The sequence below is a fragment of the Orcinus orca genome, chromosome 4 (assembly GCF_937001465.1).
Source record: "Orcinus orca chromosome 4, mOrcOrc1.1, whole genome shotgun sequence".
In the NCBI taxonomy this organism is placed as follows: Eukaryota; Metazoa; Chordata; class Mammalia; order Artiodactyla; family Delphinidae; genus Orcinus; species Orcinus orca.
Window position 1 is genome coordinate 32,568,710 of NC_064562.1, and position 26,077 is coordinate 32,594,786.

General features: G+C 45.8%; 1 protein-coding gene across 1 annotated transcript in view; it reads right to left on the reverse strand.

Annotated features, from left to right (window-relative positions):
- Positions 1 to 26,077, reverse strand: part of GATB (glutamyl-tRNA amidotransferase subunit B) — a 76,641-nt gene that overhangs the window by 34,934 nt on the left and 15,630 nt on the right. The window contains exons 3-5 of the mRNA XM_004263631.4: positions 10,545 to 10,658; positions 7,990 to 8,188; positions 7,456 to 7,578 (exon numbers count right to left, since the gene is read on the reverse strand). Coding sequence (XP_004263679.2) covers positions 7,456 to 7,578; positions 7,990 to 8,188; positions 10,545 to 10,658 — 436 coding nt within the window. The remainder of the gene's footprint in view (positions 1 to 7,455; positions 7,579 to 7,989; positions 8,189 to 10,544; positions 10,659 to 26,077) is intronic.

The window sequence follows — 26,077 nt, forward strand, 5'->3', positions numbered from 1 at the left end:
TTCCCACTCTGCCGCTCCAATGGCCACCCACGTTGACAGGCAGGGAAAAGGTGCCTTTCAGCCCAGAAATTACTCTATGTCTCCAGAATGGACCTCTCACATTTCTACAAAATCCCATAGCCCCTTTAGGACAACATGTGCTTCCTTGAATCTCAAGAAGTCCCAGCGACTCCTGATACCATCAGACTCTTGGTCTAGGAACCCTGCGGCATCCTTTGCTGCTCTGTTTTCTTGGCCCTTTGTAGTCTAACTGACTAGATCCTGTCAGTTCCTTCCCCCAAACATCCCTCAGAGCTGTCACTTCCTCTCCAATCCCATGGCTGCCATCCTTGCCTGAGCACCCGCATCCCATCCTGACCTTCAACTCAGTGACCCCTCCTGCTCCAGCCCCGCCCCGCTCCAGCTCGTTTCCGGCCACATCCTGCTACAGGACGGTTGCATCACTCCCAGCACTTGACCAAGTGCACAGCTGGCTCCCACCGGGTCATCCCACCTCCTCTGCTTGGTATGCAAGAGCCCTCGTCTGGTCTTGACCAATGCACCCCCCATTTCCTGCTGCTCATTCCCTGAGAAAGCCTCCTTCCATCAGGGAAGCTTCTGTCTGCTCGCTGGTGCCCACAGGCCCTCGTCATCCCTGTTACTGTCCCTCCTTCAACCTCAGCTCATCCTTCGAGGTCCCACAGAAGTGGTACCACCTTCTCCTCCTGGAAACCCTCATCCGTAGGCCGGCCTCCACTGGTGGCTCCTCGGAGCTATCAGAACACATGCAATCAGTAGAGCACACGATTGTAGTCTATTCTGAATTAGTCTTTTCTCTGAGACCAGATGGAAGGCCCTTGGGAATGGAGCCCAGATTTAAAACTCCCACCCCTCTTGCCTTCCCAAAGACATCACTCCTTCAGTTCTCTCCTCTCTCCCACAGCACTCCTTAACCCTCTTCCTCAGCATTCCCTCTATGCATGTGTATCCATAATCAACAGTATTTCTCACTAGAAACAAACCCCAAAGACCCACTCCCTTGAACCCAGTTCTCTCTTCATCATTCTGCTGTTATTGCTCTGCTTTCCTTTTCAGCAAATCCTCTCAAACAAGTACTGCTTGTTTGTTGGCGTCTCATCTCTGTGAGCTCACCTCCCATTTACTCCTACACCCATGTCAGCCTGGCTTCTGTCCCTACCTCTCTGCAAAACGCCTTGTCAAAGTCACCATCAACCCCTGGCTGCCAAATCCCACGGATGCAGGACACGCTGTGTCTTCCCCTCACTGGATACGCCGGCCCTCGGCGGCATGTGACCTACCAACCAACGCTTCCTCCCTCGGCTGCTGTGACCTTACTCACCCTTAGCTGGCCCCTACCTCCTGGACACTTTCCATGTCCGTGTCATTTGTTCCCATCCAGACTCAGGACTGTCTTCTTTACCTGCACTCTCTCTGTAAATGTATATGGTCTTAAACACCATCCAAGTTCTGATAACTCCTGAATTTCTCTCTTCAGCCAAAACCCTACTCTGAACTCCATCCACACTGACCTCTGCGCTGACTTCATCTCCACGTGGAGGTGGCCCAGGCATTTCAGTTTCCAAAACTAAAGGATCTGCCCCTGCAACACATGCACCTTTGTCCTCATCTTCCCCGTGTCAGCAAATGGCACCGCCACCTCGTTCCTCAAGCCTCCTTGACTTCTTCCGGCCTCTTTGCCTTCTACACCAGCCTGTTAACAAAAATCCTGTTATTTCTAAAAACCACCTCGAATCCACCATCTTGCTCTCTCCATCCTCACCGACACCAGCCCTGTCCAGAAGAGCACCATCCTCCACCTGAACTACTGCCAAAGCTTCGGAACTGGGCTCAGCTTCTACTCATACCCTTCTGAAACCCACGTTCCATGGAGCAGCCGCGGTGGTTTTCCAAAACGGTAATCCGACTATGTTGTTCCTTGGCTCAAAAGCCCTTCCCTGACCTCCCACTGCCCTTGGAACGAAATCCAAACTTGTTATCATTGTTGGTGATCTAGCCCTCGCAGACCTTTTCAGTCTTACCTGAGGCCACACTGCCCTGCTCCTCGCGCCTTCCCTAAAGTGGTCTTCTGCCACCTGTGTTACCTCCAAGCATATACTGTACGTTTTCCTCACCTCAGGGACTTTGCCTGGGCTCTTTCCTGGACGCTCATCCTCTAGCTCCCTGGGGCTGGGGCCTCGGGTTATTCTCCAGAGGCCCTCACCATCCAATGTATTCTTTATCATGGCACCCTCTGTATTTCCTTAAAGCACTTATCACTGTAACTACTTTGTTCTATTTGTTAATGTATTTGTCTCCCTCATGAATACAATATTTCCTCTAGGTAGCAGAAACAATGTGCTTTTCACTGCTCTGTTCAGAACCTAGAGCTGCCTCTGGCACATGGTAATTGTTCGATAAATTCATACCTTGGTATTTTCCTGAGCCACGAGTAAGCAGACTGGTCTCACAGTAGGTTCCCAACAAGTTCTAAAGTTCTGTCTGAATAGGACTAATCTACTGAATCCTGTGAAAGGCCCATTCAGCTCAAAGGAAAACTTCCCAAGTATGCTGAGCTCTGCCCAGCCAAACCTCGATACTTGGGAGAGAACTTTTTTTGAGCCCTGAGAACCCCGAATTGGACCTCTCCTGCTTTTAAAAATAAAACCATCTTTCACAATTTAGACTTTTAATTTGGAAAAGGAATAAAGCATGAGTTTCAGTCTCTCCCAGAGAAGACCGCACTCCATAGATGTCTGAGGGGACTAATTTAGTGTCCTGCAGTGTTGAAAGGCAGTTCCCTTGCCTGGATTCCAATACAGTATCCAACACTCACAAAAGGCATTTACCCAGTGAAGACAAAATACCTTTTAAACAAATTAAGGTAAATTGCCTCAAGTCCACAAAAGCCTCACAGTCACGTTTGCTTCAATGCATTCTGCAACACTGGGGGAGGGCCTTCACAAGAACGTTATCAAGCTCAATTTCCACCCTCTAGAAGTAGAGGGATTTGTAACAGCAAAACGAAAAAACTGTGCTACTGAGCACAGTGATACGGTGCAGTCACATTTTTTTTTTTTTTTTTAAACACATTCACACACCAGAAATATAACATCAGGGCAGAAAACTATTTCTGTCAACAGCAGGGGCCTGATGATTTAGTGAGAAAGTCTATTAAGCTGTCTCATTCTGATCACCGAATACTCTCCAGAACTTAAACAACAGGGTTTGACAAAAAATAAGGTAAAATAAATAATGTGGCTCGATTTTATCCAACATATTTCACAAAGTTTATTCATCCACAATGAGTGGTGATTCTACTTACTACTGTCAATAGAAGCACCTGACCTTTCATGAGCACAGGCTATTTGTCAGGACCTGTGATACGTTTTATGCACATTACCACGTTCTTTCCCTACAGCAGAGCTTTAATGACACATCCACTTAGACGTCCTTTAGGCAATTCACACTTGACACGTCCAAGACGGTATTCCAGGTTTTCTTCCACAAGGCCAGTCCTCGCCTGCTCTTCCCACCCTGCTGCCCCAACTCTTTTTGATGACTTGGATGACTTCCTCTCCTCTTTGGTTTCTTCCTTTCTCTTTCCATATACAATTATTTAGGGACTCGTTTCACAAGTGTGGAAAGGGAGGCTCACAGAAGTCAAATACCTTGCCCAGTTTCTATAGCTAGAGGCGGTAGGATAGGATTCCAACCCAGGTCTGGGCCTGCGGTGTCCTCAGCACTCACACTCTGCTAATCCAGCTCCCAAGGTTGTTTGTTTTTAATTAATTTATTTATTTTTGGCTGCGTTGGGTCTTCCTTGCTGTGCACGTGCTATCTCTGGTTGCGGCAAGCAAGGGTACTCTTCGTTGCAGTGCGTGAGCTTCTCATTGCGGTGGCTTCTCTTGTCGCGGAGCACAGCCTCTAGGCACTCGGGCTTCCGTAGTTGTGGCACGCCGGGTCCAGAGCGCAGGCTCAGTAGTTGTGGCACACGGGCTTCGTTGCTCCGCGGCATGTGGGAACTTCCCGGACCAGGGCTTGAACCTTTGTCCCCTGCATTGGCAGGCAGGTTCTTAACCACTGCGCCACCAGGGAAGCCCTTAAGGTTGTTATCTACAGCAGCGGAGACACTGTCATGGCTGGCACTAGGAAGCGGGGTGACAGTGCTTACAAAGGAAGGCGTCCAGAAGTCAGACACACCCGGGCTCGGGCACTTCCTGTGCACCTTGGCCAAATAACCCAACCTCTGGAAGCCTCAACTCCTCACCTGTACAGTAGGCACAGTAATACCCATCTCTCAGGAATGTCATAAAGTTTAAATGAGACAATAAATTAATTTAAAAAATGCTTAGTGAACTGATGAGCACATACTCCATGTTCAAACCGGTAGATATTACAACCTTGGAAACATTTAGCGTATCTATATACTTTGGTACACATTCAACTCAGCAGACAGCTTTGAGGATCTCAACAGTGGCAAACATCCTGAGAAGGAAGTGACTTCTGGAACCCAAGCTGAGCTAGTCTAGCTCATTAGCAAAACTATCAGGAACTCACTGAAGCACAGCCCGGAGCAATTTAAGTTTCATTCCAAAAGCACGCTGGGGGTCCACTGGTGCTCTCCAGGGCAGCCTTCCGTTGGTTCCCAGGCTGCATTCTCCAATGGCGACACAGTGGCCTATGGTGGTGGGACAGAAGGATGGGAAAGGGGCCTGGGCTGATAATGTGCTGAGAGCACCAAAAGCCGGACACCTGCAGACTCCAGGCAGACCTTCACTACCCAGAGCACTTCAGGACAACATCAGCCACTCTGCTGCTGTGCTGGAGGCAAAGCTGTCTGATTTGTATTTAAAAGCAACAAAAAGTGTCACAACAAATGAGATTTAATGAACCCTCTCAGCTGTCACTGCCTGATGAGTTCTCACTGTTATGGTTTATCTCTTGGCAAGGACCCGATGGAACTATTTCTCAGCTAACAGGTGGCCTGTTTATTATTCCATAGGTTTGGTAGGAATCACAGTTATTTTGAAGAAGAATGGAATAATAAAACTTTTTTAAAGCAACAGTGCATAAATGGATAACTACCCAATCTGCCATATTTCATTTCTATTCTGTGGGTAAAAAGACAGCATGAGCCAATTCTCCATTCTACAATGGAGAATTCTCTTGCTCTAGCACAGAGCACTCCACTCAAACTCATGTGGCTGGCTGTGTTTTTCCTGACTTTAGCTTAAAGAAGAGAGCAAATTGGCAAGTTCCATCTCTAGATTCAACTTGTACCAGGGCTTTGATGTTACAATTTGTTGCCCATTAGATGTCCTATGTGACAAATGTGGCATTACAAATTCTGAAGTCCCTTTGTAACATGTGAATAAACGTGTGACAAAATGGTCGGTAAATGGTATGATAAACCGACAGGGAGATAAATCATCCCCACCAAAGGTACTTAGTGGCACCCTCTGTGACATGTTAAGTGGTTAATTTTTTGTGTCAACTTGATGGGGCCAAGGGATGCTCTGATATTTGGTTAAACGTTATTTTGGGTGTGCCTGTAAGGGTGTTCCTGAATGAGATGAACATTCAAATTGATCTACTGAGTAAAGCAGATTGCCTGCTCACCGTGGGTGAGCCTCCTTCAATCCGCTGAAAACCAGAATAGAACAAAAGGCAGAGTGGGGGTGAAGCCAAGCAGGACCCTGCGGGGCTCCTGGACATGGAAGCCTTTCTGTGTCCCTGTTTCTTGTTTGTAGAGAACAGATTGCAGCCTCCATGACCTTCCCTGAGTTCCAAAGGGCAGGTTCATACAGTTGCTAATCAGGGAAGGGAGGGGATGCAGAGACAAGGGAGAAGCAGTCAAGAAACAACAGTGCAGCCTTGGGGCAGGTCCTGGTTCCCCCTCAAGGGATACACATAACACTATCTTTGAGCTCTTTACAGAACTAAAACCTCCAACAAATGGAAGATGTTAACTACCTGATGAAGCATTCTTCATTCCAGAGAGAAGGTCGTGATGTGATAGCCTCAAGAACCACAAAAGCTCATCAGGAGGCCAGATTAAAGGAATGCAGGCCCTGCACACACCCTGATCCTTATCAGCAACCCAGCCCTTGAACCACTGCTGTAAAACTCCTCACCAAATCCCCCTGGGTTGGGACACACAGTTTTGAGGGCATGAGTCCACTGTGTTCCCCTCCGCCTGGCAAAGGAGTAAAGCTATTCTTTTCTACTTCACCCCAAACTCTGTCTCTGAGATTCGATTTGGCACCAGCGCACAGAGGTCGAGTTTTTGGCATCGGGGGAATTTGCTGTCTCTGCCTGACTGCCTTGGATCGGGGATACTGGTCTTGTCTTGGACTCTGGCTCAGACTGGAACTTATGTCCTTGGCTCTCCTGATTCTCAGGCCTTCAGTCCTGGGCTGGAACTATACTATTGACTCTCCTGCTGCTTGATGACTACAGATCTCAGGGACGCCTCAGCCTCCACAGTCACATGAGCCAATTCCTTATAGTAAATCTGTTTACATGTCACACGCACGTGCACACACACACATTCTATTTGTTCTTTCTCTGGAAAACCCTGACTAGTACACCACTGGACTGAGAGATGGATTAACCACTGGAGATGCAGAACCTGCACCCTTTTTCCACGCTGTCAGGGAGTGCTCTGCGAGTGGCAGACGTTTTTTAAAAGACCCTGGGAACAGAAAATAGGGGAAAACCACGGGAGAGACGGGCATTCAGGGATGTAAGAGTGGGCAAAGCAGCGCTAGGAAAGGCTCATGAAGAAACTGGGTTTGACCAAAACTTGTGATCTTTGTATCCAATTTGCAAACACTTACAATGTATAATTTCCTTGATCCCAAGTTTTCACATTGTTTCTTCTGTTTAATTCCCTATTATATTTCTATTGAATTTCAGACTTTATCTCAAAGTTAAAGTTTTGTGAAATCATAACCTTGGTTTGTAGTCGATACAATCTGGCTTCAGCTTACATGGATGGAAATTCTATAAAAGGCGGAAAGAGACCCAGAGGAAAAGCATCCAGTAGCAATGAAGCGCTGCCCACACAGAACTCACAAACTAAGAGCTACTGTGCATAAACACAGGGTCTTCTGAGGACGATGAAGCTGTTCAAACACATTATTTTATTAATTCTCACAACGTCCTGATGCAAGAGGCCAGGAGGACACCTCCAGTCCCTGGACTCCTAATCTCACACTCTTGGGCTCAGAACCTCTGCAGGGCCACTGTTTGTGTGTTTATTTTTGGTCAGGGGCTCAGAAAAAAATTCAAGGAAAATTCTAAAGAAAAAACCCCAAAACCCTGAGGTAGAAAAGGCTGAGCAAAGGATGCAAACAACCCCACTGTAGCTGCTGCAGAGAATAAGACTCCAGTGAGGAGAGAGCCCGGGAGTGGAAAGGGAGATGGGGAAGAGGCGGGCACTGTGGCTGCTACCTGCCATGTTCGCCTGGCTGGTCCCCAGGGCCTGAAGAATCAGCTGTAGCTCCCTGACGGCTGCAGCCGCCTCTTCTCCACAGGACATGTCAGGCTCCAGGACCACTTCCAGAAGGCCGACCCCTACCAAAGAGAGGCAGAGTCAGTCTGATTGGAGCTCTCCAGTCTGATCCGCAGATACATCAGGCTGAAACTTAGGAAAACCCTGCAGCACTGACAGGCCCTGAATCGTTTCACTTTCCCCTCACTCTTGGATTTTGAACTTTGGTTCTTTTCTTTTAATGTCTGCTTCAGATGTCAAGCTGCTGGGTCTGTGACTAGGCGGCGACGCTGTCTCGTTTTAGGGGTGGGTTAGTTGCAAGCACATAGAAACCACGGTCCTAGCCCGGCTCTCTAAGCAGCTCTGCCAACACCAACAATGATATTCCGATCGCCATTAGTCAGGCTCCGGGGCCTGTCTCCTCAGTTGGTTTGGGCAAACTCTGGAGGGGAAGGGAAGTGGCAGGAAGGAAAATGGGGACTCTCCAAGCCTACCCACTCTATTCAAATCAATGAGCGTCTGGGACCGCAGGCTGTCATGGAGGCTTTTGCCGCTGTCCTGTTCCAGCTGGATCTGCTTGACCCCCGCTGTCCTGGTGACCATCTGACTCCACCTCTTCCCCACACAGACGCTGTACGCCAAGCTCCCATTCACGGCGATCGGCAGCCTCTGCTGGGTAATCTGGTAGCCGGCCTGCACGCAAATGTGGGCCAGAGTCACTCATCTGTAGGTCAAAGCTGGGAACTAGTTGATCATTCCTTTTAATGTCATAAAACTACAGACTTACTTAAAACCACAACAGAACAGAAAAGGAAAAAAGGAAAAGGAGACACAAATCAGTTTACGTGCTGCGGCCGTAATTTAGCCTGGCCTCTTCTGGCGTCTCTGGACGCCCCTTTCCCCATCCCTGAACCCACACCCCCAATAACGAAGCAGTGAACAACGTGGATCCTATCTTCCCTAGGGAGTACCATTCTGGGGAATAACAATAATCTCTCTGTCTGAAGCCTCTAAGAAAAGAACCTATTGTTTCCACTAAGCTCGTTAGCTCAGCCCTGCAACTGATTACTGGGCTCCTGACAGACCCTCTTACTGGAAGTGCTGGCTAAGCATCCTGCCATCTACTCTCAGCACAGCTAACACCAGTTGCTAGTGCGGTGAAGCTGGATTCATTCCTGCTTTTCGAGCTCACCAGTCATGTCAGCTGCCCTCCCTGACCCGACTTCCCTTGTTCCTCGAGCCAGAAAATGCTGTGACACTCACGCCCGGCTAATGCAAAGCACAGAGTACTAAAATACTGATGGATGTTGCCAGAGCTCCGTCGCCACCTTCTAAGTGGGGAGGAAGAATTACTTTCAAATGCACATGTGCATGAACACACACTAAAGAGAAGGCAGGTCAGGACGGAGAACTGGGGAAGAACAGAGAATGACACTGACACAGCTAGTGTCCCCTGACACGGTTCTCAGTACTTCACACCATTTAATCCTCAAGACAACCCTAGGAAGGAGCTACAGGGCATGGAGGGGTGAAGGGCCTTGCCCAAAGCCACAGAGCTAGTAAGTATCAATGTCAGGATCTGAACTCAGATGATCTGACTCAGAGTCTGCGCCCCTAGCTACCCGGCCAGCATTGTTCAAACTTCAGCTGCGTTGGAATCATCCGGTAGAGTGGTCAAAACAAAGATCTTCTGGCTCCATCTGAAGCGTTTCTGACTGCACGTCTGGGGTGGCGCCTGGGAACTTATATGTCTGACATGTTCCTAGGAGATGCTGATGCTAGTGGCCTAGAGAACACACTTTGAGAACCACTGCATTAGGTCAATTTGCTCTCTGTGCTGAGACAGGAAGTCTCAATCTGTGAAAATTAAACTCTGGGTAGGGCTGCCAAATAAAATACAGATGCTTGGTGAAATGGGACTAATTTGAATACGTTATTTAGATAAAAACGAATCTTCTTTTAGTATAAGTGTGTCTGTCTCATGTAATATTTGGCAACACGACCTCCAGATTATCTGAGCTACCTGGGCAAGAAAATCCAGAAAGCCAGAGTTAATAAAACATCTCATTTTAGTCACATATTGCTAAGTCTCCCACCTGAACCAAACTCGTTATCACTCTTAAAAGATGAAAAAAATGCAGTTTAATTCTCTCCACCCTACCAAGCAGTAGAATTTACTACAAGGCTGGCAGCCAGAGGGAAAAAGCAGCAGCAATTGGAGAATTCAGGTTCCAGCTGTATTTTTTATTTAATTCTACTCCTGCCCTCACCTGCTGAAAACAGCTCACCCCCGCCTTCAGTTCAGAGAGAATAACGTGAAGCAATATCATCACTACTGATTTCCTAAGCCTCAAGAAGGGCCACTCTTACTATCAGAGGCTCAGAGCAAATCAAACATTATTTTGGGAAACACACTTGACATTACAGTTTTGGTTCCGTTCAGTATTATGAAAAATTGGCTCTAGTTCACACTGGCTTTCCTCTTAAAGAAAAAACCTTTCTAATTTTAAGGAAAAAGCAGGTTAATATTGGGTTTACTGCTCGGCCAATTACTGCCGTTCGTCCAGGCTTCCGGTTCACGTTTCTGCTTGCTCTTGCCCACTTACTCAGTACTTGGGGACGACATGAATGTCTGCAGAGGAGCCGGTCCTGTTACTGGGACCTCCAACTTAACAGAGGGACGCTCTCGCTCTGTCTCCAGAGCCACAGGATGCACTGACTGCTGCATCAGCCACGGAAGTAGCTTCTGTCCTAACGACAATTAGCACCAAACCCCACAGCTGGGCTGAGCCTGAGAGCGCGGGCTGCTTCCCCTCCGCAGTCAGTTAGGAGCGAGCCGCCAGAAGCACGAGGTTCCGCCAGAGCCGGCGATCAGGACCCTGGCATCCAGTCTGGTAAACGTCAGGGGGCACTGGCTTCATCAGGCCGGGCGGGGCCTCCCGCTGGGATGGATGGAGCTCTGGCTGAAGAGGCGCTCAGCCCCCTCCCGCGGCTAAGCCCCAGCTCTGGATGGGTGGGGATGGATGGACGGAGGGCAGAGCATACTCACAGGGAGGTCTGCGTAGAAGTAGTGCTTCCGGTCAAACAAGGACCTCCTGTTGATGTGGCAGTCCAGGGCCAGGCCGGTCATCACGGCTGCTTCCACACACCGCCTGTTGAGGACCTGGGGGGACAGAACACGCGGCTCCTCTCAGACCCACCTTCTGAACAAACGCTCCTCCGCCTGCGGACATCCTCCCCGAATATGGCCATCCGGCCCTTTGATGGGCATCAGCTCTGGTTCTGTGTAGGCAGCTTGGCTTACAAGCCGACTCAGTGTATCTGGAGCCAGGGCTAGTTTATATAAAAAAGAAGATGTGTGTGGTGATGGGTCCCATTGGGCACCTAGTAACTGCCACATCGGGGGTCCTTCCCCCCTACCCATACCTGACATGACATCAAAGTTAACAGGGAAGGTCCCAGAAAAGCTCAGCAGAGTGGTTACTACAGGAAATAAACTTACTGTCACTGCCTCTGCTAGAAGAACAAGGAGCCGCTCAGAACACACAGGAGGCACTGATTCCTGAGAGGAGGGTTTGAGAAGCAGCTCTCCAAACAACCTCGGTGAGGTTGGGAGACACTGTGACACAGAAAGAATGACGTTCTGGAAATGACAGGACTGCAGCCATCTCCTCAAGGGCTGGGAAATGCCGCACTCCTGCCTCCTACTCTCGGTCCAGGCCTGGCTGATTCCCTAGAAGTGGAGGCTGAGCGTGCCCCGCCCCCTCACCTCCCCAAGCTGCTCGTCCCTCCAGGGCTCCTGGGGCTCCTGAGCTCCTTCTGGATCCCACCCTGTCCCGCTTTCAGGAGCAAAAGACCAAGAAAGGGCTGGCCAACTTTCTGGCCCCAAGGGACGTAAACAGCTCTTAGCACTTTGCGGGTGGGTAGGTAGCTGGAATGAGGTAGACAACTAGAGATGAGAAGGAAGAGCATTCAGCTCTGGAGTCAGGTCCAGACCCCACTGCCGCTGTGTAGATGTGCAGCTGTGGGGCTGGAAGCCTCAGTTTCCTCACCTCTGACAGAGGGGTTCAATGTCTACCTTGCAGAGGGGACAAAGTCACAGCTGGCAAACCTCCTCCACAGCAGGAATTCAATACATGGTTCATTTTCCCCACACCGCTTCGGGGCACGTTTTGAGGACATTATGCTTGCTGATGAAACATATTTCTATTTTTTATTAGACTATTTATGGTGTTCTTTAGTGTATTTACTATGTTATTATCTACGTAGGACTTTCCAGTTATGCTTTTTTACATCCGCCGTTTTATTTCAGCCCCACAGCAACCCTATAAAGAGGGAATTTGTATTATTCCAATATGTCAGAAAAAGAAAAAACTAAGACCCAGAGAGACCAAGAGACTCACCGGAATCTCAGAGCAGAAAATGTTAAAGCCAGCTCGAGAGTCCGCAAGTGCCCTTGCCCAGAGGGTGACAAATAGAATAGAATCCCTGTGGTGCGGGGACCAGGCACCCAGACACAGGCAGGACTTGTTGATCAAACACGCAGATTTTAAAAACAAATCTGTACAAGAAAATGTAAGAGGTGTCTCTACTCACTGCAACATACAACCCCCAAAAGAAAAAGCCAACAGCAAACCTCCCTCCTAATAACATCATCACGTGCCTGGTTTTGGAAACCGGGTTACAAAATGGAGCCATCTCACAGCTTCCATTTGGAGCTCTTCATTCTGGGCCAAATAATATCGTCAGCTCTGCAGTTATAATGGTTTTCACGATAAGATGTGTGTGCGGCGTGAACAGGATGCTCTAATTATTGACGTTTTCACTTGCTAATGTTTGGCACTTTACTGAGCAGTTGTTACTGCAATACAAACAGAGCTGGTGGAAGAGCCTGCCAAATCCAAGCCCAAAAATCTGACCCGGGTCACGGCACACAAGAACCCGAGGCTGGGGTCCCGGCCCCGAACCCCACTCCTCCGGGGCTGGGCCGCGGCATGGGTGTGCATGGAAACTGCCCGACTGGCTGGCTGTCCAGTTCTTGCTTTATCACTCCCACTGTTTTCTAACCACTGCTTCCTCTCTCATCTCTGTCCAGTCTGCCCCTTTGGGGCCAACCTTCTTCCTTCCAGGCATGAAGAGAGCCCAGGTCTGTTTTGCTTGCTAATTTCTGAGTGTGCATTGCTAATAAACACCCCTCGCCTGGTGCTGTGCGGGTGTGAAGAGTCGTGGGTGATCACAGACTCTCACTGCCCCTGCATGCACATGAGTACACGAGCACTTGATAAACCATCAATTTCCAAAGAATAAGAATTCGGTAAAACACACAAACATTACAGCAATATTGAATATACTTTCATCTTTTTTGGATGATTTAGGCGGCTTGGAGCACTTCAGGGTCAGAATTATAAGCATCAATCATCACCACACTACAGTTGCACAGAAGGGCTAGTAAACAGAGAGTGCCAGTTAAAAGAATGCCAAGAAAAAAGAATTTATTGCGATCCTAGTCAAGCTGCTTGTGACAGATGGAGGTCCAGGTCAGCATGTTCTGAGGAGAGGATGCAGAATTGGAAACTTCAACTGGGGCTGTCTTTATTCCAAAAAATGTCTTCAGTGTCTACACAATACTAGGCTTTAGGAATGCAGAGGGACATAGGACTCCATTGCTGGCCTCAATGAATGTGCATTGAGGACATGAACCTGCCGGCACATCCTACATCCTTTGCAAGTTCATCTTCCACATGAGGATGATCCTGCTAAAAATGCAAATCTTATGGCATTCTGTTGCCTAAAATCATTCAGCGGCCCCCATGTCCACATGATAAAGGCCAAGCTTTTACACGGTCTAGCTCCAGCCTCCATTTTCAATTTTATCTCCTATCACATATCCCCCCACCCAATCCCACCCCACGGTCCAGTTCTCCTGTAAACCATGCTGATTGCTGACTTGCCCTATTCCTACTCACAGTCTACTGAGACGTCACCAAGTCTGTGCAACGTTCCTTACGCTTCTTCCTATGTACCTCTCTGACCTTCTACATGCTTCCATTTGTGCTTGTATCACAGTGGATTAGATGTGTTTACATATATTTCCACTAAACTAAGTTTCATGAGAACGGGACTTGTCTGTTCAGCCTTGGACCCCTGGAGCCTCATACAGAACTGAAAGGCAGCGGTGCTCAATGTGTGTTGAACTCAAATGAGGAGGGAGGTGATGGGTATCCACGGAGGGTCTCAGAGAGGCAGTGATGCCTCACTCTGCTCCAAGGTGTTACCTGCCACCTGCTGGCCTTCAGACTTATTTCTGGAAGTGCCCTGAAGTGATGACCAATCACGTATGATATGATCAAAGAGGTATAACTCAAAAACTCCAAAGACTAACTTGTCCTGAAGAAGCCTGTTACAGAATTTTCTTTGCAATTAACATAAAGTGACTACAAAGGAGCTCACGGCTAACCCCAGCAGCTTTCGTGTGGAAGGAAAGCAATGCTTCTTGGAACTCACAAAGCACAACTCTCTCAGGTGAGCCTTAGGACACCTCACTCTGAATTTGGGAACCATCAACAGCAAGTGCTGACTGCACTCAGCTTGTGTCAGGAGGTGTGCTCTGCACACCACACGCACGTGCCATTTAATCCCCTCGGTGGTCCTAGGGCAGATACTCTTACAATCCTCATCTTACACATAATGAAGGGAAACACAAGAGATTAAGTAACTTGGCCCAAGGCGACACACACAGTAAGTGGCAGAGCCAGGATGTCAGACCCCCAGAACCCAGGCTCTGGGCTACACTCATCGTAAGCCTTCAAAGAATGAAGTGCATTAGTGTTAGCTCTCAAGACCCTAACTTCAGGCCATAACTCTGCAGCAGCATCTCAGACCAAACCCTTCCGTTTCCAGTATTTTCTTCCTGCCAGTTTCTACCTGCATAGTCTTGTTTTCAGATGTCAAGCTCTTAGAGGGTGAGCCTCGTGTTCTTTGAACTTTGTAGAACACTCTGTACACAGGCTCTGGCATGTGGGAGCTGGAGAGTGAGTGGACCTACAGTTTTTCTCAATCAGCAGGGGATGTTGTATCGCTCGACTTCTGAAACCTTTAGACAAAAGTACCTGTGAAACGATTTATTGAATAAGTGAAGAGCTAATTCCTTAATCGGAAGTTAAGAAAGGTATGAGAGGCAGAGGCAGGAGATGAGACAGCCAATAAATGTCATGACCAGCAGAGAGACTGGGCAGATCACGGCCAGAAAAAGGATACAGGGTGAGGGGGTAGTGAATGGTCTTGAAAAAGAATCATCACTTGTTCGGCTTGTTTGAAAAATAAGCAGTCCTGAAACCGTAACTTGTGTGGAACCTAAAATACATCCAGCGCATAAGGCAGCATAAACAGCCCAGAAACATCATGAGACCTCCAAGGACACGCTGTGACCACAATATGAGAAGCAGTCTTCGAGTTTTAAGACTTACTCAGCCTAACCAAAGAAACATTTCCTGATCTCTGAGCACAACCATCGTTTAACCATTTAATGACAACTCCCAGCACATACAAGATAAATAATCTAGTAATTCATACTCTACTTTCTTAGTCTGTCTTGATTTTTCCCCTCCTCCCAAATCCTCTGATTTAATTCAGGCCTCCATTCAAACAATCCCCCGTCCAATCAAGAATTCTGCACCTGCCACCTGGCCAGGTGTCTCTGCCTCCACCCTCAGCCCTATCATCTCTCCTCCACACCCATTCAAGAGTGATCTTTCTAAAGGATAAATCTGTTCATGTAATTCCCCTGCTGAAGATCCTTCTTCCCTCCTCCCCACCACCGAAAGGATAAACTCAAGTGCTCGGTGGAGTCTTCAGTGTTTTTGTGACTCGGCCCATCATCACCTTGCTGGCTTCCTCTCCCTCCACTACCCCTAGCCCGACAGATGCTTATGCAGCTCGGCACGTGACATGCTTTCATACAAACTGCTGCTTCTGCTGGGAACGCCCTTCCTCCTCAACCACTTGAGCAAGATCTTAGCACCTGGCAAGACTCCCGGTTGACCCAGCGGTACCTCAGCGTAGGTATCCCTCCTTCTCAGCTCCCGTGCGCTCTGGAAAAGCACTGGCTCCCCAGCCAGGCTGAGCTCCCTGAGGGCAGTCAACTCATTTTATCTTCTTTGAGCCATTACCAAATGCAAACCAGCTGATTAAACATTAACTGAGGTAATGAATAATTTAGCATTCCCTTTATCAACATCCCAAACTCCATAAGCTATGAAATAAAAGCAAAACTGTTCTATAAAATGTGTCAGGAAAAAGCAACCACTCTTAGCATGTAAAATAGAACAGATTTCATGCAGAGACCTTATTACACAGATGACAGATGAGCCAGGATGTCAAAAAGGCAACTTAGAAGATCCTCAGCAGCAGGAAGACACTCATACCCCAGGGATGGAGGGGCTGGGTGGGGAGAAGCAGAAGCAGTGCACATGACTTCTCCACTACCTGTGATGCTGACAGAGGAAGAGGGAAGGAGAAATTCCCTGTTGCTTCTTTCCTCCCAGCTCCAGTCTTTCATCAGAGCCTCCCGCCCAACCAGTCGGAAGCCAGCTGATGGGGGTGGGTTGGGGGAACACTAGGACCGTCAGCCTGCGGGAGCACATGGCCCCCCGATCCCCGCCCGCCCTCCTGCCCCCCTGCAGTGATACTCAAAAGAGTGGGCGAACGGTGAGGCGAGGAACTGAGGAACACAGGCCACGACCACACAGCAAATCCCATCCATTTTTATACTCACTTCTATGACTCCTTCTTTTGTTAAATATCTAATTGATCAAACGATGCCACTCTCAAGTCTATCCAATCAACATACAAATGAAAATCTTGTGGACTCCTTTTTCACATACTGGTATCCAAGAATTATGAAATGTTACTAATTTATAAGGAGGATTTGTGATAACTCAACTTGGGTTGGACCGAACTCTAAGGTGACATTGACTATTAGGAAACGATTTGCTAAGTAAGTTCACGGAATGAAGAAGACTCCATAACTTATTCAGTCAATAAAACATTCCCTAGGACTTTAGCACATTTACGTGAAATTCTACAAATTACAAATAAATCAATTCACAGAAGTCAGTCTTGGGGACCTATGCAAGGAAATATTTTGTGATATACTTCAAAGGAGTAAAACTGCATAGTCTTCAAAATAGTTTGTAGTTCACACCATTTCTCTCCCCTTCCTCCTTTACCCTCAACTGGTGACCCAACAGTAACATGATACCCAAAGTTAGTCCAGTGGGTACCAGTACCTCCTTAAAAAAATTGAGGCAACATGACAAGACTAGTGTAACTCACTGAAAATCCAGTTAGCAACTCCACTGGATCATTCAAACAAAGACTCTAAGGTGATGTTTTACAAAAATCCCAAGTGGCAATTACTCTATGAAATTAATGCTATACATGACAAACCTGATGATTAAGATATAGCATGGTAAATGCTTTAATTTATGGAGAGAAAGTAATTAAGATTTATTAAGTAAAAATAAGGCACTAAAACGTGCTTTTATCTTACCGCTAACCATAAATTTGTCTCAAAGCACGAACTCCCTCTGATTCATATTCAAAGCGAAAGTTCCCACACAGATAAATTTTCATTATGGTAAAGAAAGTTGTTCCCCATCCCATCGCCTCCCCACACCACATTCCTTCTCATCCTTGAGCTCTTTTATCATCCCTGGATACAAATACAAACACTTTGAGCACTGATGACTAAGCTTGCTAAAACTGCTCAGTTAAGACAATTTTTTTAAAAGTGGACTTCTATCATCAAAAGTTACCAGGTTTCTGTAGATACTAAATATTTATCTAGATATGCCCACATAAATATATATGTTCTTTACAACTAAACACGGGCATTGCCTCGGGAAAAGGAGAACGTGAATGCAACAATTTTTCTTTTGTTTAAATCCCTCTTTCACAAAAGGGAAAAAAACATCAAATATCCATCACAGGAAACAATTCTTGTTCAAAGAGGAGGGGTGTGGTCTGGCAGTTTCAGGGGTCCCTCAGCTCCATGATCCTCTCTGTTCTCAGCCCTCTTGTACCAATTCCGCTCCCCAGGACAGGTCAGGATCAAGGGCAAGGATATTTCCTTGGTCCAAAGTGCCAGAAGGCCCACTCCCCTCACTTGGGATTCCATTCTCCTCCTGCCCCCGCCTCCCTGGCAAGGTCAGGTGGCCTAGGGCTGGTACCCACACTCCCTCCACAAGGAAGGGCTGGAGAGGGCAGCCTAGACCAGCTTGGCCTTTGACACTGGAGCAATCCCTCTTGCTTTTCCATGGACCATTGGGATACTAGGACCTGACATTCACCTCTGGGCTTGTAGGAGTAAGAAGGGAAAGATCCAGGCGTCCCTCTAGCCCAGGGAAAAAGAGCTCTCACGTGACACAGCCTGGTTTGTTCGGCCTTCACTTTGGGGTCGGAGGCCAAGCCAACTACTACAGTGTTCACTTGTGGAGCCTCAGACCTGGCCAGGGAGCCAGGTTAGAGAGGAAGGTTTGAGAATGGTTGGCAGCCAGTGAAAAGCAAGACTGGGACTGCAGGTTGGCTGGTCTCCATTTCCTGTTCCCAGAGCACTCCGGGCAGTTACTAGCACGGCAGTTATTCTGATCTTGAGAAGACAAACTGGGTCGAGACTGAGTCGGAAAGACCTGAGCCTGTCTTCTCTCTACTCATCAGCTGTGTGACCCTGCACAAATCACCTAACCTCTCTCAGCCTCAGTTTTCTTATCCGCGAGGGGAAAAACATAACTATTTTGCAGGATTGTTTGGTGAATTCCATAAAATTACTCAACATATGGTAGACATTTAGTACACACTAGTTTCAGGATGGAAGTGTTATTAAATGCAAAACGCCCAAATCAACTGAATCTTTCATATGCAAGTTTTTCTAAGAGGCAAGGGAATCTAATAAGAAAGGGTCTAAACAGTTCCACAGACCCATTAGTCTGGATTTACAATCCAAAGTACGGCACAACAGATGCTGAAATTATGTATTATGTCAAACATCATACTTCCCGCTTAAATGATAACCAACACTTTTGTGATAATTAGTTTGTTATCTGCAGAGGAATAGAGACCATATTTCTTAACGTCTCAGGAAGCTTATATGACTTCATTTTCTCTGTTTTATCGTGAAGCAAAATAAATCTGTGGCTGGAAAAAGCTCCCATTCTTAAGTGAGAGAAACTACCTTCTGACAAGCTGAACAGTTAGACACCAGATAACTGAGTCGATTTTTACTGCCGTCTCATTGTTGCCCACCACATATCTGTGACTTCCTGTCTTCTAAGATAGCAGCTACTTTTGAAATTCAAAGAGAGTCTGCGGAGAAGAGATGTAGGAAGGCATGAAGGAGACATGGGAATCACGTTTTAAAAAATCACTATCCTGCAGCAACATGGATAGACCTAAAGATTATCATACTAAGTGACCTAAGTCAGAAAGAGAAAGACAAAGACAAATGCCATATGATATCACTTATACGTGGAATCTAAAATATGACACAAATGAACCTATCTACAAAACAGAAACAGGCCCACGGACATAGAGAACAGACTTGTGGTTGCCAAGGGGGAAGGGGGTGGGGGAGGGATGGAGTGGGAGTTTAGGGTTAGCAGATGCAAACTATTATATACAGAATGGATATAATAAACAAGGTCCTACTGTACAGCACAGAGGTCTATACTCGATATCCTATGATAAACCATAATGGAAAAGAATATTAAAAAAGAGTGTAGGGCTTCCCTGGTGGCGCAGTGGTTGAGTGTCCGCCTGCCGATGCAGGGGACGCGGGTTCGTGCCCCGGTCCGGGAAGATCCCACATGCCGCGGAGCGGCTAGGCCCGTGATCCATGGCAGCTAAGCCTGCGTGTCCGGAGCCTGTGCTCCGCAATAGGAGAGGCCACAACAGTGAGAGGCCCGCGTACCGCAAAAAATAAAAAAAAAAAACGTGTATATATAACTGAATCACTTTGCTGTATGGCAGAAATTAACACAACATTGTAAATCAACTACACTTCAATTAAAAAAATAAAGAGTTTGTTCAGGGGAAAAAAATAACTGTCCCTTTTTAAAAAAAATTTATTTATTTATTTTTGGCTGTGTTGGGTCTTCGTTGCTGCGCACGGGCTTTCTCTAGTTGCAGCGAGCGGGGGCTACTCTTCGTTGTGGTGCGCGGGCTTCTCATTGTGGTGGCTTCTCTTGTTGTGGAGCACGGGCTCTAGGCACACAGGCTTCAGTAGTTGTGGCTCATGGGCTCTGTAGTTGTGGCTCACAGGCTCTGGAGTGCTGGCTCAGTAGTTGTGGCGCACGGGCTTAGTTGCTGTGCGACATGTGGGATCTTCCTGGACCAGGGCTCGAACCCATGTCTCCTGCATTGGCAGGCGGATTCATAACCACTGCGCCACCAGGGAAGTCCCAATAACTGTCCTTTTTGAATAAAACTTTGGGATTGGGCCAGGATCTTTAATGGAGAAAGATTTCCCCCAACTTTAACTCTGAATATTTGTCTTTCTCTTGTTTATAGCTTTTAAGAAGAGTATATTACTATTAAAAAGGCTAAAGCATACCAATCCATTCATTTTAGATCACTGCCCCCACACTGAAACTGCCACATCTTTTCTAACTTACCCTAAAATTTACTCCCAAGACCTAGAGATTCAATGGAATGACAAACTTTTTCATATTAAGAGTAATCAGTGATAGTGATAAGAAACATTAATTTCATGAATGAAAAGCTCTAATGACCCAGAAAGAGATCTACTTTTATCTTTACATAAAAGGTTAGTACTTAGTTGAAAGCTCTGGAAACAAAGCAACTGCTTGAACCAACTGAAATCTAAGAAATGCTAGCTAGGTATTCACTACTGGTATGGACAGGGAAGTTGGATAGGGAACAAGGCCTGTCAATATTGAAAGCAATTCCTAGAGACACTTGCCATTCTATTGAAAGTGCACTAGCTCTGCTCCTCAGTCCCAGGAATGCCCTGAGGAGTGAGCCTTTGGAAGAGTCTATCAGGACACAAGTTATCAGGAAGAAAAAACCATCCTGTATTTTATGCATCCAGTAGGTATACGGCATCTCGTTAGAGGCTTCACGGCAAGCCATGAAATCATGGAGGCTAAAAGGAAAAAGAAAGAAAAAAGCCAAACCTTTATAAGGCAGACCCCCTATTTCCTTAGTTATGTTTCCTTCAAGAGTAGGTAATTAAAGAACTGGCCTGGATTCTAAACAGATGTCAATGTCATGAAAGGAAAAAAAGGGAAAGCAGGAGGAAGAGAGTGGGGAGAGAGAGAAAGAAAGGGAAAGGACAAAGAAAAAGAAAAAATGAGACTAAAGAGTCATGACAACTAAATGTGGTGTGTGATCTCTGACTGGATCCTGGGTTGGGAAGAAGTAAATAAAGGATAATACTAAGATGACCATGAACTGTGTCTTGGATAACAGTAGTGTAAACAGGTTAAGCTTTTTTGAGTGTGATAATTATACAGCCATCAATAAGAGCATGTTTTTGTTCCTAGGAGACAGATGCTGAAATATTTGGGGGTGAAGGGCCATGATGTCTGCAACTTACTCTCAAATGGCTAATCCAAAGGGAAAAAAAAAATCTAGGTGCAGGATGGACGCTCAATGTACTATTCTTTCAACTTTTCTATAAGTTTGAATTCTTTGGAAATAAAGTCTGGGGGAGGAAGACAGGAGTAGGTAATTCTCCTACCGAAGAGGATGGGGAGATGTTACAAGCCTTAAAGTCAGGAGAGCCTAGAGGAAGCTGGAGTTATTTAAACTGATGCTAACTTGTAAACCATACATGTGTACTGGAAGCTCCCATTCAGCATTGCTGTAAATCAGTTGTAGAAAAGAAAATATTCTACTTACTATAATCTGTCTAAACTTTCCTATGCTGTCAACACGTTAAGTTCCTTGTGTAGATAATGAAGTATATAGTACAACACTCGTAAGACTATTAAGTATTTCATTTTACATGTGAAAAATCTGTTAACGGGGAATTCTGTACCATCTATATGTAAGTATAGACAACATATATATAAACAAGAATATGAAGGGAAGACATGTTCTTTTACCTGGTAGGAAAATAATTTTCTCCAGTTATATCTTTTCTAGCTGAAAAATACTTTTAGCGTCTCCCAAATTTGTATAGGTATCTTATTTTCTGTTAATGCTTCCATTCTGTTGTCTCACTATGTAAATACACAGGCAATTTCTCAATTTGTGCTTCTCTGAAATACATCTGTGATGAAGAACTTCATGTTAATTGTCATTCATGCTGTTGTAAGCTGTGCCATTTCAAGTGCTGAAACCTACTGGCCACTATAAAATAGAAGTACTATCTGTATTAATATTTTAATGGTGCAAAGTTAAGAATATGAGTACCATAATAATAACAAGTAACATTTACATGCCACTTGAGAGTTATGAAGTGCTTTCATATACAGTCACTTCTCTGCATAGAAGTAAAAACGGAAAAGAACAAGAAATACGTAAATAAGAGAGCTAGCTAGCTGTGATAAGTAAACAAAGGTTATGAGTGATGACAGGCATCTTAAATGTTTACAAACAGCTACAAAGGAAAAATTCCCTGTTGTGTTGTCAGAAATGAACAATTAGCAAATTCTGCAGAAGGGAATGAAGTCTGGTGCTTTATGCTAAGAATGGGAACCAGGCAAGTCTCGCTTCTATTTTTAACGGGGTTCCCGACCTCTTTGTGACCTTGCATAAGTCCAGAAGGCCCTCAATTTCTTCTCCTACCAACTGGGGTTGGAGCCCCAACCTTGCTCACTTGGGTGGCCTATGAGTTGGCAAGCATCACGGAAAATTCAAGATGCTGTTGACAATCACATATTACTGCCTGTCTGCATCTCCTAAGAAAGCTGCAGAGCATGACAAAGACTCTTGATTGACTATGCTTCCTGCTTTTATACTTGAGAAAAAAGATTCATGCATCAAAATTTGGAATAGAGTACTTTTAAGGCTCCTGGGAACACTAACGTTTTCTGATTCCCACTTATTCTCCCTGCCCCAGCACCCAGGCCTTATTATAAGGATGCAACCAGTGGTGGAAGGCTGGGAAACATGAAGGCTCGCTAGCAAGAACCCTCTTCCATGAGTAACAAAACTCTCTTTAGAGGAGCCCAGCCTGACTACACTAACTATGCCAGAATCACCAAGCCTATGCTTGTCATATTTGGGATGCCAATGGCAAATGACTTCTTAACTTGGCCAAGGTTTTTAAAAGAGCTAAGGAGAAAAATTCCCCAAGATGCTGCAGTGTAGAGAATAGCCAACTTCTTCCCCCAAACTAAGTATGAAGCTGAAAATACATCTGGAAATGGTCAAGTAAGAAAGGTCTATCCCAATGGCCTCAGAAGACAGGTGTATATACCTGTGGTGTGGAGAAAGAATTCCACAGAACCCACCCCAAAAGAGTATCTCACACCTACTCCCAGATGAAAGGCAGACACAGTAAAACTGGCTCGGGCTAATGAAGGCAGAACTGGGCATCCTCCATTCTCCTGCTCCCATGTTTCCATGTGGCTGGATTCTGCTTTTCCATATTCTTTTGTCCTCAAAGAGGAGTGACTTTTCTGACAAGTGACTCTGGGAAAAGGAATCGACCACAAGTGGTCGGCTCCTTATGGCCCAGCATTTTTATTACAGGCTCTAGTAGAAATCACCAGAACACAGCCCGTCTCAGCTCTTTCTGATCAGTATGCCCACCGAGATGGTATATTCTGGTTTACTCTGGCCATGTGATAAGCCTTCTGCAAGTGAAAGGCCTATGGTTTGGGGGGAGCTGAGTTCAACTGAGGCAGAAAGTACTAGAAGCCATTTGGATATATCATGTTACATTTTTCAATCAAGCTGTTATCAGTAATGAAGCTGGTAGGTTCATCTCCATTTGTCTTAATTCTATGCTGATTTCTCAATTGGTTCTGACTCAAGAGGGGAAGGGAGTATTATTTTTATTGATGCCCTAAAACCGCACAATATCTTCCTGGAAACTCTTTTCTAGTGCTCATTAAACCAATCCAGAAACCCCAACAGCATCACCAATGACTCCACAGAGCAGAAGAAACCTGAGAGCCAGCTGCCATGGCTGAGGATGCATGTCCTGTGGGCGCAGAGCTTTTACAGGTCTGCTGCAATTTTTTAAGCTCTGGAACTGTCCGTGGAAGAAAAATGAATGGTACCCAGCTGCATGATTTCAGGCTGCATTTTTATTATAGGCTTCTAGCGTAAATCACCAGAACAAAGCCAGTATGAGCTGCTTGAATGACAGAGACAAAAACTATGTCACAGAACAGTGTTAGGTAATTTTTTAAACTACTATATATTTATATCAACAAAAGACCTCTAAGCTTTTGTACTCCTGGGCACCTTTGGTAATGTGTTTTTAGTTTATTTTCTACACATTCCCACCTCGTTTTTTAGCATTACAGACTTGTGGGTGCAGTGGTGTACCAAATCCATTTTAAACACTTAGGAGTTCTAAGTAGAGCACTATCTTCTCTAACAAGGGCTTGGTGTTACTGTACTCAATGTCTCATCCAAGGGCATTTTCTGAGGGGAAAATAAACCTGCCTAGTGGGATGTGGAAATGGGAGAAAAGCCCTAAGCCCAATACTGAAGGTTTCTTGCTCAGGAATGAATCTCTGGGGAGATGAGTGTGCTGCCTGGAGACGTTCCTTTCCCAGAAAGGAGCATGTGGCCGCGTCAGAGTCACCTGGGGAGAAGGCCAGACAAGGTCCCTCAGGTTCCCTGAGGCTGGGGTGGAGGGGAAAACAACTCCTTGGCTTCCTCGTGGGTTCCCTCCACCAAAATCCACTGTCCCTCTTAATTCTACTGTCTTATTTTTTGTTGTCCCTTGAGAGGAACAAGATGGCATCACCATTTCCAAACAAAGGTGAAGGGAACAATTCATTTAGGTTGAATTGCTTCTGGAAAGTGATAACCTTTAAAGGCAATGGGTGAGAGTGTGCATCCTTGCACAACCAGAGGGAATTTGGAAAGAGCTCAATCACTTGATCTGTGTCTGTGATAAGAGGACAGATAGGATGAGCTGGGAGGTGTACAGATCTCAGCCTCAGCTGCAATCAGAAGGGAAGGATATCTTGGTGGCAGAGGAAAGGAAGCCTGAGAGAAACACAAAGATGCCTTTCCTGTCCCATTCGGAGTCTAAGTCGCTCACCTTCACAGCCTGGGCTGCAGACCCAGCTACATGGTCACACCCTCTGTTCCCTCCTGTAAAGTTTCAATTGTAGTAAAGTCCCAGCCCAGACTTAGGTTAAAACAAAACAAAAAAGTCTGCCCTAAGAATTGATTGCCACAACCTGCTCTCAGGCAAACCTGGGGTTCTAATTCACTAATTCTGTGGTCAAGGAACCCCCAAGCTAAAAGATAAACATGAAAAATGGCCTGGCTTAGACCTGGGGTATCTGGCAAAAGCCAAAGTAAAAGCTCTTTGGAGAGATTCGCTCTTACCCCAGCCAGAAGATTCCCACTAATAAAGTCCTGTCAAACATGACTTCATAATCCAAAATACAAAATACAACAAGATCATCTACCATTTGCCAGAATCAGCAGACACACCAAAAAGCAGAACAAGACAGCCCAAGAACTTCAGGTAACAGAATTTCTGAACACAGGCTATAAAATATTTAGATTTAAAGCTACCAAAGAAATGAAGAACTGAATACATGAAAAAGGAACAAGATATTTTCAAAAAGACAGGAGAGATTTAAAAGAGAAAAACAGAATTTCTGTAAATAAAAGATACTCTCAGTGAAAAAACAAAAAACAACTCAGTAGGTATGTTAAAGAGTAGAGCATATATAACAAAGAGAGAATTAGTGAACTGGAAGAAAATGTAGAGAAAATTTCCCAGAATGAAACAATGATAAAAGATTCTAAAAGAATATTTCATTATGGCTACTATTTGCATGGTAAAATATATAGCTGGGAGCTGCCCAGAGTCAGGGCTGCTCTCTTAGTGGGGGGTCTGGAGAAATCCAGTGTCCAGGGCACTGAACTGGTAGCTTATTAGGTCAGATCTCCTTCCACCCATTCTTCTTTGGAAGCAGCACTCTTTTCCACTTTTCTCTCACCCCCAGATTTAGATCTCTCACCTACTGGACACTAATAAATAGCACATATGATCAGCGTCAATGCTGAACAGTCAATGCCTGTGTGTGTGTATAGTATGTGGACATACATCTATTAACATTACCACATATACACCAGTTGATGGTATCCATGTTTTGTAATATACACATACCTGCAAAATAATAGCACCTACATAAATCAGACTTCCAATAGTTATGGTAGAAAAGAGATTGGAGGCTGAGTGTTAAACGGAGGTCAGAAACATGAGTTCTAATCTGACTAGGACATGAAGTAACTGAGTGACGGCGGGCAAGTCACAACAGCAGTTCTCTCATCTAAGTTAAAAGTACTAAATTGAATGACTTCCAGGATCTCCTCCTACTCTATTCTCACACTGTTTACAACGTGGAGAAGCTAACT